The sequence below is a fragment of the Wyeomyia smithii genome, chromosome 3 (assembly GCF_029784165.1).
Source record: "Wyeomyia smithii strain HCP4-BCI-WySm-NY-G18 chromosome 3, ASM2978416v1, whole genome shotgun sequence".
NCBI classification, from domain to species: Eukaryota; Metazoa; Arthropoda; class Insecta; order Diptera; family Culicidae; genus Wyeomyia; species Wyeomyia smithii.
The window spans coordinates 174131731-174146081 of record NC_073696.1 but is presented as its reverse complement, the minus strand read 5'-3'; the positions used below and the strand labels follow the sequence as shown (position 1 = coordinate 174146081).

The 14351-nt window shown below is 36.3% G+C and overlaps 1 protein-coding gene across 1 annotated transcript in view; it reads left to right on the top strand.

Annotated features, from left to right (window-relative positions):
- The first annotated feature begins 455 nt into the window (after positions 1-455).
- Positions 456-14351, top strand: part of LOC129732042 (pancreas transcription factor 1 subunit alpha) — a 31540-nt gene continuing 17644 nt past the window's right edge. The window contains exon 1 of the mRNA XM_055692509.1: positions 456-1030. Coding sequence (XP_055548484.1) covers positions 804-1030 — 227 coding nt within the window. The 5' untranslated portion in view covers positions 456-803. The remainder of the gene's footprint in view (positions 1031-14351) is intronic.

Here is a 14351-nt window from a genome sequence, read left to right as displayed (position 1 = left end):
TGAAAATAAGTTCTTTATCGTAAATTAATTCTTTATCGTAAATTAGTCAGGCCAACTTAAAATAAATCCATTCATCTTGACAACATGATTATTGTTTGGCTTGAAAAAAGAAGCCCTAGTCTTTAAAAATACTTTTTATACCTTCGCAAACATCTAACTCTTAATTCATATTACTAAATAGAGATAACCTTTATAATATATGGTTTGGTCAAAATTTAAAAGACAATTTTCCATTCAATGTATGCACAATACTTTGTGATGTTGTCACATAGAAAATCTAACCCTCTTTTGATGCATCCTGACTTCATAAACTAAATAGCATGCACATATCACACAATTTGCCGAAAGTAATTCTCTCTCAACGTTCCTCTCGAAAATAAAACTCTCTTGCGTTCACGACGAAAATGAACTCGTGCTAGCAGGGGAAATGTTGATTGGTCCCTGGCTAGACTGCTTCACTGTCAGTTCGTCTGTTGGCGCGGTACCGGAAGCTATTAAAACCGAGCAAGCTGTAAAAGCTACCAGCTAATAGAGTGCACGTGGCTATTGTGCCTCGCTAGCGGCAATCCTCCGATTGGAGTGATTTAAAGATGGCAAATCAGTTGATAATTTCTTTATTTGTCTAAGCCACGTGTGTGTCACGGATTCGAAGAACACTAACAACGAACCTTTAGTGGCAGGTGGCACGTGCAATCATGTGAAAATTCAAGTCAAAATAACGACAGTGAAAATACCATTATCTAGTCATTGTTTGTTGTACGTTAGTCTTAAGAAGTGTAGCGATCTAGTGTAATTCAGCCAGAATGTTTTCGATGGATACATTCGATTTCGAGGCTGTTATGAGCCGACATCTGTTTGATGGTCCATCCTTACATCACCACCAGCACCAGCATCATTTGCAAACGGCAAATGTGGATTCAACAACCTCCAATAGTTCGGATTATTTTCTTGGTGACGATGAAAACACAACCGACAGTGACTCGTTCTGCGGTTTCAACAGCGATCAGGAAAACAATGACGGCATGAAAGAGTAAGCCTTTTAGATTGCAAAAAAATTAACGGTGTATAATAAGCATTTTTAAATGCTATGTTATTTATAAAAATGCAATGGTATATACATTAACGTTAAATTGAGGAAATAAAAATATGTTTGTCTAAGATATGATTTACCCCATATTGTAAGAAGATAGAAGTGTTCAACTCATTTTTCCTATATTAAGAAACATCCTATTGCTAATAAATATCTTAAATTAACAAATCAAATCCAGTTTACACAAAGGAAAAAACACAAAGGAACCGAAACCGAAAATGATCAATTGGATTTATTCGGCTATTGTTAGACCCACAATTACATATGCTTCATTTGTCTGTTGGCAAAAATAACATAAAAGACCAAGGTGCCCACGATAAGTTGGAAAAACTTCTACGTTCAGCCACCCTCTCTCAACTATGGAAGAACTGTACAAAACGCACCAGTTAAGCATTTACGCAATTTACAGCGCTTCTAATCATTTTTTAGTGTCATTGAACGTGTGATTGCAGGATTTGAGCAAATCCGGCTGAGACCGGCCCACTATTTACATTTACATTTACATTGAAACCGATTCAAGTTATGTTATTTTGGAAGCCCAATCCGAATAAGTTAAAAAACTACATTTGGTTGATCTGATTGATGAACCCCTCGTTAACTGGAAATATTTTTTTTTTAAATTTTTTGAATTTCTCTATAAAACTGCTTAAACCGACATTTCTTTCGAAAGGGAAAAGTTGGGGCTTTTTTTGCAAATATCGAAGTGGGCGGTCGCCATATTGAACTCAGCCCCAATATTGATTTCTTTCAGAAAATATGATTTTTGAATCGGTGCCTACCATATGGTTTTTAATTTTATTCGAGAGCTCATAGTTTTTTAGATAAATTGATATCATTGACATATCACAATCAGAGATGGTTGTCTAAATCAAGAATTATATTAGAATTACCAAAAACATGTTCAATTCGACCGTCTGGTTTGTCGTTAAAATTTACCTGATTAAAATTGCTGCAACACATGATATTTTAAATCGAACATCTCCAACCAACCCATCATTGCGAAAGGGATGAAAAGGACATTTTTTTACATATATACATATAAATCCATATATTTGTCAGTTTTATTGGATTTTTTTATTTTAATTCTCTTCAAGATTCTAGTAGATACACTGAAGCCGCTTTTTACGCGGGTGATACGTGCCGCGTAAAAAAACCGCGTAAATTCTGCAATCCGAGCGAAGAGAAATCGAAATCCGTGCAAAAACAAAATACCGCGTAAATTCCGGAATCCACGTCAAAAACACGTAAATTCCGGAATCCGCGTAAAAAATGCGTAAAAAAGCGACCTTAGTGTATTCGATAAAATGTTTGAATTGACCTGAGTTGAATGTTGTTCATAAAATTCTATATATCAATTTCAAAATTTCTTTAAATCTTCATTTTCCACTTGACACTGTAATTCTTTATCGTTACTTTTCCCATCAACTTATATATGCTAGGCAGTTGTGAGATACAGACAGTTGCATGATGCTGCTTTGTATTCGGCGAGTGAGCCATCTTTCACAAAACAATATAAGGAAGTTTACTTTCTACTAAATCGTACTCAATTAAGATCTGTATGAAAGATTACCTTTTTGCGTATTGAAGAAAATAGACTGTAATAGGATGAAAGGTATTCATCAAATTGAAAAAGATTTTTTTTTTAAACAGAGTGCTGCTAATAAATACTCAAAATACAGACTCCGTTCGATTTTGACAACTTTCCGAGTATTACGACCTTAACAGTAGATAGTCGTTAGAGGTGTAATGTGATGAGTTTAGGCTCAATGATCTGGGAGTATCCGGAACTCAATGGGGATAGGTCCGCATGTGGCCTATGACGACCTATATTCTTGATATGGCTACCCGAGTAATTAGAGGCATAGTACAGTTCTTAGTACTGCTTTAGTCATAATTATTATTATACCGGAATTACCGGTCATATCTCCGGAACAGTGTTACCAGTTCCGGTCATCCGCTTCGGCAACATAAAAAACTAAAATACTTTTCTTTTGGCAAAAGTTGAGTTTAAATTGGTTAAAAAAAAATAAAAATAAAAATATAATTAAACATAATCGCTCGTTTTTGGGACATGTGCGCCAAAAGAAAAACGTGCTCAAATTAAACAGAGCCTGTAGTTTCAAAAAGAAATATTAAACTTTCGTAGTCCTACGTCAACTATTCGTTCGTGTCTTGGATACTTTCCTCCTACTTTTTTTCATCGGCTTTTTTCGATCGCCGCCCGTAGCTATTACAAACAGGATACGAGCTACTTTATTACGTCGAAGATGGAATTAATTTTTGATCCGTTGATCAAGAATCAGTTAGAAATGTTTTAAAAGCTGAGTTTTTGAATGAGAAAGTCGTCGAAGAGAAATGGATCAGGTTAGAAACGCTCGCTTACCCGCAAAACATTGAATTCTGTTGCACTATATGAATGAAAGACGGTCACAAACTATATCAAGTAAAGATAAAACAGTTTTTTCTTAGTGATAGCAAAAACATCATATCATTGTCATTTGTATGGGATCGATCCAGAGATGCCAGTCTTCTTGGTATGATGTTTTAGGTAATAGCATTTAACTTACAGTGAACTTATCAAACTCAGCTGTCTTGCAGAGTGTAACAATAGATTCCAAAGCATTTCGATCGACACTGTGTGTGCATGTTTGGCATTTAAGCTCAACAACTTTCGGAGTACTTCTATAGCATAAGTTTTCATTGCATTTCCATAACATTAACCAATATGTTGTTGGTTGGATAAAACTTTGGTCAAATTTATAATACGCTAGTTATCACAATTATTTCATTGCAAAGCGGTAAAATTGATAGAAAGTTTCGAGAACAAATTTACGTGAACAATGAACCAATCACATGCGAGCATTCCTAGCGCAGACGACATGAATAGACACCAACCATTCCCTGTAATATTTTTTGTGTCAATTAAAAAAATTGACAAAATTTCCCCGTCCCAATAGGTCATTTATGTTTGCTTTCATAAACTTAGATTAATTTGATGTCTCGAAGGGTAAAGGTTTCTCGATAAGTTTAAAGCAACCCTTTTTCTTGAACAATTTCTAAACTTGCTGTTAGAGCGTAATAAAAACTGATGTCTCGAAAGAAAACATGCTGGTAGAAGCAACAGTACCGTACAGTATATGTGGAGCAGAGCGCCGCTAGTCTCTCGTCGTCTATCATTGTAGCGTTACAGGACTTCTATTCTCGTACAATCAAGGGAAAAATGCAATACTGCTGCTGATTAAAAGTTTATCTCATGAATATAGTTACCATAAAAAAATTAATTACTCAACAAGAGATGAACATTTTTGCAACTGTTATAATTTATAATTAATTTTTATTTCATTTTATCTTCGATATTCACTGAATAATCGTGACCGGCATAATATCGAAAGAGTAAATTCCAAAAATAACAAGTTCATACAAGAGTAACTAGGGCTGCAGACCTTGTAGTATTTTAGTTAGTTGGTTTTGAGCTGTGTTTAAACAAGCATGTATAATAAACTTGGTGCAGATCATTTGGCCAAAATTAGGCTCTGGAAGAGGTGCATTGAGGCTGATATCTATCTTAGGTTTGCGCTGCTTTTGTAATATGCAACAAATGAGTATTATTGAAACTTTCCTAAACTTCCCTTTCTCAATCTTGTTGTATACATGCAGTTGGCTTTGAATTGAACTGCATTGGGGTTATTATTCGAGCCAAAAACAAAAATGTTCCAGGCGATCCTGACTGAATTGCCGCTAACATATTTGATCTGAAAGTTGAAAGGTTTTTATATAGCTTTCAATATACTTGAACGCTTCATGGTAGAGATCAAAATTTTCAGTGGACATCGGCTTTTTGAAATCTTGTGCGTTTTTTATTCCATACTGTTGGTTATATCGAATAAATCGTTGCACAACGACAAAAACTCCACCATCTTGAACAATCTTAAAAAACCTGGCTCAATGGCTTTTAAATCTTCGAGTGTCCTAGCAATACTATTACTGACAACTTGTACAGCCAGCAACACATTCATCTTGGATTTCTCGAAGAAAATGTGTTGATCACGAAGGTTGGGAGCAAGTTTAACTCTCTAGTGCCCAATGCCGCCATTTGGCGGGCTTCAGTCAAGCCTCTAAAAAGCTTCAATAAATATTTAGAAAGTGTTTATAATGATTCATAGTGATTTTACTGAAGCCCGTCTAGAAATTACACTGGGCACTAGAGGGTTAAGACCCTTGGTGTTTTGATACACAACCGTTCTGAGTAATCCAAACCATTTGCGAGTGATACCACATACACGTTGTGTTCTGTTGTAGGATACTGGAAGAAGGTTTTGAGTAGAATCGATTGTGCACAAATGTCGCAGTCTAGAGCGTTTGCGCGTACCATCAAAAGTAAATGCAACTGTCTTTACACCGGCATCATGATTGTCAGTACAGTATTTATGATGCCTTTCTTCTCTTCTGCAGTCATACCATTAACTAAAAAGTAAGCTATTGGAATCATTCAGGAATCTTTAAGGTGATTCCCTCGCAGCAGTTGTCTGTTCGAGCAGCGATAAGTTGGTTCCTCGTATTGAATGAAGCTGGACTATACCTTCTAGTTGCTTTGATTGCTCGTTCCAAATCACCTGCTGGCATATGGCCATTTCGTCTATGAAGCAGTACTTTTTCCTTGAATTTTCATATCCGATGCTTTATTTCTTAGCATGTCCTATGTTTCCTGAATTATATTTATTTATTTATTTATAAGTCTTCGAAATAAAATCGTACAGACATTTCTAAAAACTACTTATTCTAAGTCTAAACATCGATTTGGTCATGTTAAAATCGTACACGTCAGAAACAATGTTAAAACTACAACAACACACTTCAAATGGATTGTTTCGAGCAAAAACAGTGCGGTATCTGGAAATCCGGAAAAAATCACGTCGCCGAGTAAGCCTTTGTGGTACGTTGAACTGGACTTTGCTGAGCAATTCTGAGCTGTCTACGTTGTTTTCTAAAAGATCGAAAATGAAGAGACGTTGTAGCGTTGTTCTCCTGCTTGTCAGAGTTTGTAGTCTTATAAGAGAGCAGCGATGCTCATAGCGTGGCAGTCGTACTGGATCATTCCACGGCAGCATACGCAAAGCGAATCGAAGAAACTGGCGCTGAATACGTTCGATTTGGTTGATATGTACAGCATGATAAGGTGCCCGTACAAGCGCCCCATACTGAAGAATACTGCGCACAAGGGCACAGTACAGTGATTTCAAACAATATACATCGTTAAATTGTTGCGTATTTCTCTTGATGAACCCAAGTACAGAATAGGCCTTTGCGGTTGTAGCTGCAATGTGCTGAGCAAAATTTTACTTGGCATCGAGAAGAATGCCTAAATCCTTCACAGTACTGACTCGGTTGATACTAGCTTGTGACATCCTGTAGTCGAACAACGTGACATGCCTTTTTCTGCAAAACGAAATCACGTTACACTTTCGCACGTTCACTTCCATACCATTAAGAGTGCACCAGTTTAACAAGGTGTCAATATCTGCTTGGGTAGCACAGCAGTCAAGAGTAGACGGAACTGCTCGAAAAAATTTGAGATCGTCAGCAAACATGTACTTGGGAGATTGTATGATTGAACATAAGTCGTTGACAAAAAAAATGAACAATAGAGGTCCAAGATGGCTTCCCTGGGGCACACCCGAATGTAACATAAACGGCAAAGAACACGTTTCGCCTATACGTACATACGCGCTGCGCTCGTTGAGGTACGACGATATCCATTTCGTGAGCCAGTCCGGCAATCCCATTTTCCCATCCCATTTGTGACATCCTGTAGTCGAACAACGTGACATGCCTTTTTCTGCAAAACGAAATCACGTTACACTTTCGCACGTTCACTTCCATACCATTAAGAGTGCACCAGTTTAACAAGGTGTCAATATCTGCTTGGGTAGCACAGCAGTCAAGAGTAGACGGAACTGCTCGAAAAAATTTGAGATCGTCAGCAAACATGTACTTGGGAGATTGTATGATTGAACATAAGTCGTTGACAAGAAAAATGAACAATAGAGGTCCAAGATGGCTTCCCTGGGGCACACCCGAATGTAACATAAACGGCAAAGAACATGTTTCGCCTATACGTACATACGCGCTGCGCTCGTTGAGGTACGACGATATCCATTTCGTGAGCCAGTCCGGCAATCCCATTTTCCGTAGCTTTGTTACCAGCAGAAGGTAAGGCACTTTATCGAACGCTTTGGCGAAATCAACGTAAATAGCATCGACTTGTTGACGCTTATCCAATGCGCAAATCAGCGAAGAAACATATGCCATCAGGTTAGTGGTCGTCGAACGTTTTTTGACAAAACCATGCTGCCATTCGGATATAACGTGCTGAACTTTTGGGTAGAGCGAATCGTGGACCAGGCTTTCGAACACTTTCGGTAAGCAGCTCAGTATGGATATAGCTCGATAGTTTTTTCCGTCGTGAATACTGCCTGCCTTATGAACGGGAACAATTGCTGCTGATTTCCACGACTGGGAAAGCTTCCCTCGGATATTGACCTGTTGAAAATGATCCTTGCAGGCAATGCAAGCGACTCAGCACAGTTTTTAAAGAAGATAGGTGGTAGACAATCAGGACCAGCGCCTTTGGAACCATCGATAGATTGTAGTTGCAACATCACATCACGAAGCGAAAAGTTAAAAGGTGTCAAACCTAAGTCGAACTGCGGCAAACTATTCAGATACGCTTCAGACGAACACGGTTCCCCATTGATGCTTTGGTATTAGGTACCTAATTATGAATCGAGAGTGCGGTCGTGTCTTATTGAACACGTTTCAAACATAGGAGTATGCTTTTGGTGAGTAGAAATAAAGTGTGGTAGCAAAGCTTTTTAATTCATCACTGCAAATCTGCTGATTTCTGCGTGATTTAATTTCTCGAATAAAATCTGTTAAACGCGAATATTTCTTGAGAAAATGATGATACTACTGCGTACTACACGCTAGTATTCAAAACAGCTTTTACCTGCCTCCGATAAAGTAAAACCGGCACCCGTCATCAACTTTTTTGAAGCAACCTTGTTAAGAAGTAACTGCATATTGCTCAATATTCTCCTCAATCGTGAAAGTTGCTCCTGAACTTTCCGATATATTTTTTAATATCTCAAACATATCATAAGACTCTAATAACGCATCACATAAATTGTATAGCCCAAAAATATTACTTATACTAAATACCTCGTGGAATGCACATGAAAGCACCAGAAGTACTCTTTACGTTTTGGAACTGATGCGATGCTCAATTTACTCTCGTCAGGAGATGTGTGTTGGTTCTCTAGAATTTCCTCAAATCCTGAATCGTGAAGTTCAATGTAAATGAAAAAATCATCGTTATCAGCGGGGTTATCATGAACAAACATTAGTATCGTACCTCTCAGAGGGTTCATCTCCTGTCGGAAAAGTTACACCTTCAAAAATGACCGATTAAAGTTTTATCAGCATTTTCTTTCCGTTCTTGTAATAAAAATCACTAACGTAAAAGTGTTTCGAACATATTCGGACTGCAGTAAAGTTTATCTTATCAGAATCATATTTTTTTGAATAGCATTCGCGATTAAGTTCAACCAAGTAGTGCACCGATTCAGATTATGATTGAGTTTCCAGTTGAGCGTCACTTGACTTGACACCATTGAAAACGCTACCGCACGAAGATTCAAAGCGTTTCATCACAACGAAACTTTCTGACATATATTTTATAATACTTTTTACTTTTTAATACTAGCTTTTCGTTTGAAAATAAAAGGAACGGCGAGATTTTCGTATCTACAGAAAACACAAGCATGAAAACAGAAAAAAGCAGAAACATTAGATTTGACGTTTCTATGTTGTACTCAATGTTATATCTCATAGCACATTCCCTCGAAACGAATAGGTATGCGAAACGAACCATAACAAAACTTTTTGACATTTGTTTAGCTCGAGATGTTAGCTCTTAAAACATGGCGCGATGCCAGCTAGCTGGTCATTTGGCATTTCAATGCCAGTTTTGCAGTGCTGCACGCCAATTTCTTCAAAATAGTCTTTTGTTTTCAACTTCCTCTTCTTTCGAGTGGAGTCGCTTGCCAGAGATCCATTTACAATCTTAGAAACAGAAAATAGTAACTCGGGGCTAAATCAGGCGAATAAAAAGGATGGAAAGTAGTTTGTAGTTTGTTGATAGTTTTATCATGTTCAAGATAGTCGATGAATATCCTATGCCTTGCGAATCTCAAAAAATCCTAAAAATGTCAAACTTCACCTGATTGTTGCATTTTTGGGCGCTTCTAACGAATCTTACCAGGCAATAGTTACTCCACTAACTATCGATTAAACTAAGGAGTGTAATTGTGGATCCTCGTTATATCCATTTTTACGATTCGATGCAAAAATTCTCTCATTTCGATTGTAGAGAATCTCTACTATCTCCACTAGAGTTACGGTTGTAGAGAATCTCTACTACAGTTAAAATTCAGCATATTTTGCAAAGCGTTAAAATTAGTTTTCTTAAATTTTACTTTCCATAAAAAATTTTGCTTTCATTTTTCCTTTCTAGAATACATTTTGCATATTGTTGTTCAAAATCAAATTGTACAAATAATGTAATTCGAAGGAAACATTCGCTAGACTCTTTTTTAAGGGGAGGGGGGGGGGATTTGTTAGCAGCTTAAGTATCTATGATAAATATTAGTAAATAATGAGTATGTGTGTCCAATCACAAATGGTGACTTCTCAATACTGTTAGAAATTTGTAATTTTCATTATTAGGATTTGTTTGCTTTCGCAATTAGGACTTATCGTTCGTAGGGATTTAAACCTACTTGTTAGAATAGGGGAATCAAACTTATAACTAACTTAATTGCTAACTTATTGGCTATAAAGAGAGCTTATCGTAGCAATTGAGGATTGCAACGATTTTTGTCGAAAATTGTAAAGAATTCTATTGGACATAGCTTCTAATGGTTCAACACCAGTAAGTCTATGTAATTCGAGTGTACCAAACCAAGAAGGACGCTTCAAAATCATTTTCAGAATTTTATTCTGAATCCTTTGGAGCGTTTTCTTCCTTGTTGGACAGCAACTTGACCAGAGCGGTACAGCATAAAGCATTGCTGGTCTAAAAATTTGTTTGTAAATCAAAAGTTTGTTCTTTAAACAAAGTTTAGAATTCCTGTCAATGAGAGGATATAAACATCTCGTATATTTGATGCACTTGGCTTGTATACTCTCAATGTGCTCTTTGAAAATAAGTTTTTTATCGTAAGTTAGTCCCAAGTACTTAACATTGTCGGACCAACTTAAAATAACCCCATTCATCTTGACAACGTGATTATTGTTTGGCTTGAGGAAAGAAGCCCTAGGCTTATGCGGAAAAATTATCATTTGAGTTTTAGAAGCATTGGGAGAGATTTTCCACTTTTGCAAGTAGGAAGAAAAAATATCTAAACTTTTCTGCAATCGACTGCATATGACACGAAGACTTTTTCCTTTTACGGAAATGCTTGTGTCATCGCAGAACAATGACTTTGTGCATCCTGGAGGCAAATCAGGAAGATCTGAAGTGAATATGTTGTACAGGACTGGACCCAAGACTGAACCTTGAGGTACACCTGCTCTGACAGGAAATCTATCAGATTTTGAATTCTGATAGACAACCTGCAGAGTTCGATCAGTAAGATAATTTTTTTTAAATTTTGATAAGGAAAATTGGAAAATTACAAGTTTGCAATTTCGCAATCAAACCTTTATGCCAAACACTGTCGAATGCTTTTTCTATGTCTAAAAGAGCAGCTCCAGTGGAATAACCTTCAGATTTGTTAGCTCGTATCATATTAGTAACTCTGAGCAATTGATGAGTTGTGGAATGCCCATGGCGAAATCCAAACTGTTCATTTGCAAAAATTGAATTTTCGTTGATGTGTGACATCATTCTGTTAAGAATAATTCTCTCAAACAGTTTACTTATTGAAGAAAGCAAACTGATTGGTCGAAAACTTCAGCTGGGTTCTTATCCGGTTTTAAAATTGGAGTATTTTTTGCATTTTTCCATAATTTGGGAAAATATGCAATTTTGAAGCAGCAATTGAAAATTTTCACTAAAAATTCCATTGTGCTCTCAGGGAGATGTTTGATTAGTATATTAAAGATTCCATCGTCACCAGGTGCTTTCATATTTTTGAAATTTTTAATTATTGGTTTAATCTCATTCAAGTTAGTTTTAATTATTTCTGCAGGTAAAAAATTCTGGGAAGAAATTAAATCAAATTGACGTGTGACTTCATTTTCAATTGGACTCATAAAATTCAAATTTGAGTTATGAACACTCTCAAACTGCTGAGCAAGTCTTTGAGTCTTTTGTTCATTGGATACAAAAAAACGTTCACCATCTTTTAAAACTGGAATAGGCTTTGAAGGTTTCTTAAGAATTATCGACAGCTTCCAAAAAGGTTTTGAATATGGTTTCAATTTTTCAACTTTAGTCTCAAAATTTTGATTTCTCAGAAGAGTAAATCTATGTTTAATCTCTTTCTGTAAATCTTTATAAAAAATTTAAAAACAGGGTCACGAGAACGTTGATATTGACGTCTGCGGACATTTTTCAGACGAATTAGAAGTTGAAGATTTTCGTCAATTATTGGTGAATTAAATTTTACTTGAGCCTTTGGAACAGAATAATTCCTGGCATCAACAATTGCACATTTTAATGCTTCCGAAGCGGAATCAATATTCACTTCGTTTTGCAAATCAAGCTCATTATTGAAATTTCTCTCAATATGAGTTTTGTATCTTTCCCAATTAGCCTTGTTATAATTAAAAACAGAGCTCATAGGGTTTAAAACTGATTCATGTGATAAAGAAAAAGTTATTGGAAGATGGTCAGAATCAAAGTCAGCATGTTTGATCAAATCACTACATACATGACTTTGATCTGTTAGCACCAAATCAATTATTGAAGGGTTTCTTACAGAAGAAAAGCATGTAGGACTATTCGGAGACAAAATAGAATTGTATCCTGAAGAACAATCATTGAATAAAATTTTGCCATTGGAATTACTTTGAGAATTATTCCATGAACGATGTTTAGCGTTAAAATCGCCGATTATGAAAAATTTCGAACGATTTCTGGTGAGTTTTTGTAAATCACCTTTAAAATAATTTTTGAGCTCGCGTGTGCATTGAAATGGTAAATATGCTGCGGCAATAAATAAAATCCCAAGTTCAGTTTGAACTTCAATTCCCAATGTTTCAATAACTTTCGACTCAAGATGGGGAAGAGCACAATGTTTGATTCGGCGATGAATAACAATTGCAACTCCACCGCCGGAACCCTGAATCCTATCATATCTATGAACCACGTAATTGGGATCATATTTTAATTTTATGTTAGGTTTCAAAAATGTTTCAGTAATAATGGCAATATGCACATTATTTACTGTTAAAAAATTAAAAAGCTCATTCTCATTGGCCTTCAATGAGCGAGCATTCCAATTTAATATTTTAATTGTTTTATTTAAAATCATTGCTAAATTTTAAATTAGAAACAATTTTAATAGTAAAATTTGTGCCTATTTGAATGGCTTCAAACATTGATTTTGCCTGCAATATGGCGTTCATAAGATCGAACATTGCCTGTTGCAAAAAAGAAAGTTTACCTGCCGTAATAGGCCCCAGGCAGTTGACAATAGAAAAAATATTTTCGGCAGCAATATTAGCTGGAGTAATAGGTGTACAATTATTTTCTAGCGTGTTTTGCTTACCCATATTAACGGTCATTCTCGAACTACCAACACTAGGCGGTATAATGTTCGAACTACCTGTAACCTGTGCATAAGTTAAACGGGTATGCAAAGGAGTAGGTAAACTATGCGTCACTGGTACGCTTGGAGAATTTTGTTTTGAAGTTGGTTTTCATTAAGATATTGAATTTTGTTTACCTTGCCTTGCCTTAACAATTGCTAAACGGACTGGGCATTGATAAAAATTTGACATATGGTTGCCGTTACAATTCGCACAGCGAAAAGTTTTACTCTCTTTCACAGGACATGTGTCCTTTTTGTGAGAAGAGTCTCCACAATTAAGACATTTTTGGTCCATGTTACAGAATTTGGAACCATGGCCATAACGTTGGCAAGTACGGCATTGGGTGATATGCTTTTCACCTCCGCCATACTTCCTATAAATTTCCCACTTTACACGCACATTATACAAAGTATGTGCTTTTTCAAAAAATTTTAAGTTATTAACCTCATTGCGGTTAAAATGAATTAAATAATTAACAAGGGAAATTCTAGTTCTCTGACTGTTTTCGCCTCGTGATTTTTGTTTCATTAGAATTACTTGGGTAGGGGCTATGCCAAGTAATTCTGTTGAAGTAAGTTTGATCTCATCAACGGTTTGATCGTTGGTGAGACCTTTCAAGACAACCTTGAACGGCTTGGCGTTCTTGGTGTCATATGTAAAAAATTTGTACATGTTGTCAGTTAAATACTGAACAAGACGATCACGACCCTTTACTGAGTCGGCTAATAAGCGGCATTCACCTCTACGGCCAATTTGATAGGTAACTTTAACGTCAGAAACAAACGTTGAAAGCTCCTTTTTGAATATATTAAATTCAGAAGAAATAGTTACCACAATAGGTGGAACTTTTTCCTTTTTTAAAGATTTTATATTTTGTATAGTTTCATTATTAATAACTTCCATTTCACCAGGTTCTTGCTCAGGCAAAATATCAAAAGGATTGTCACTACAGACACTCGAAGTGTCAGAAAGAGATGCCTCTCTTTTCCTCCCCGCAGCGATGCGAGGTTTCTTTTTCCGTCCAGCTATTTCTGGTGATACGAAAAAAGTTAAAACAAATGTTAAATTCATAAGTAGGTAGTCTTGAGAAAGACTGATGGGAAATAACTTTCAGGTAGTCTTTAAAAGACACACTGACAAAACACAAACTTTGAAGCTATAGGCAGTCAAAGACCAGTCCACAAGCAACCGAAAAAACGTCTGATCTGTAGGACAGTTCAAGACGCACATTTTCGCTAGACTCGGAAACTGTTTAGTAAAAGAAGGTTTTTTGACGTGGGACTACGTCTTTGTTTATTATACAGGGATGCATTCTGTAAAATTGGAAATGAAACCGGCAAATGTTGCGTCAGATTTCAAACGTTAATAACAACATAACCACATGATGGATATCAATTACCAATATGTTGTTGGATAGATAAAATGTAAAACAATTTTGTAATAT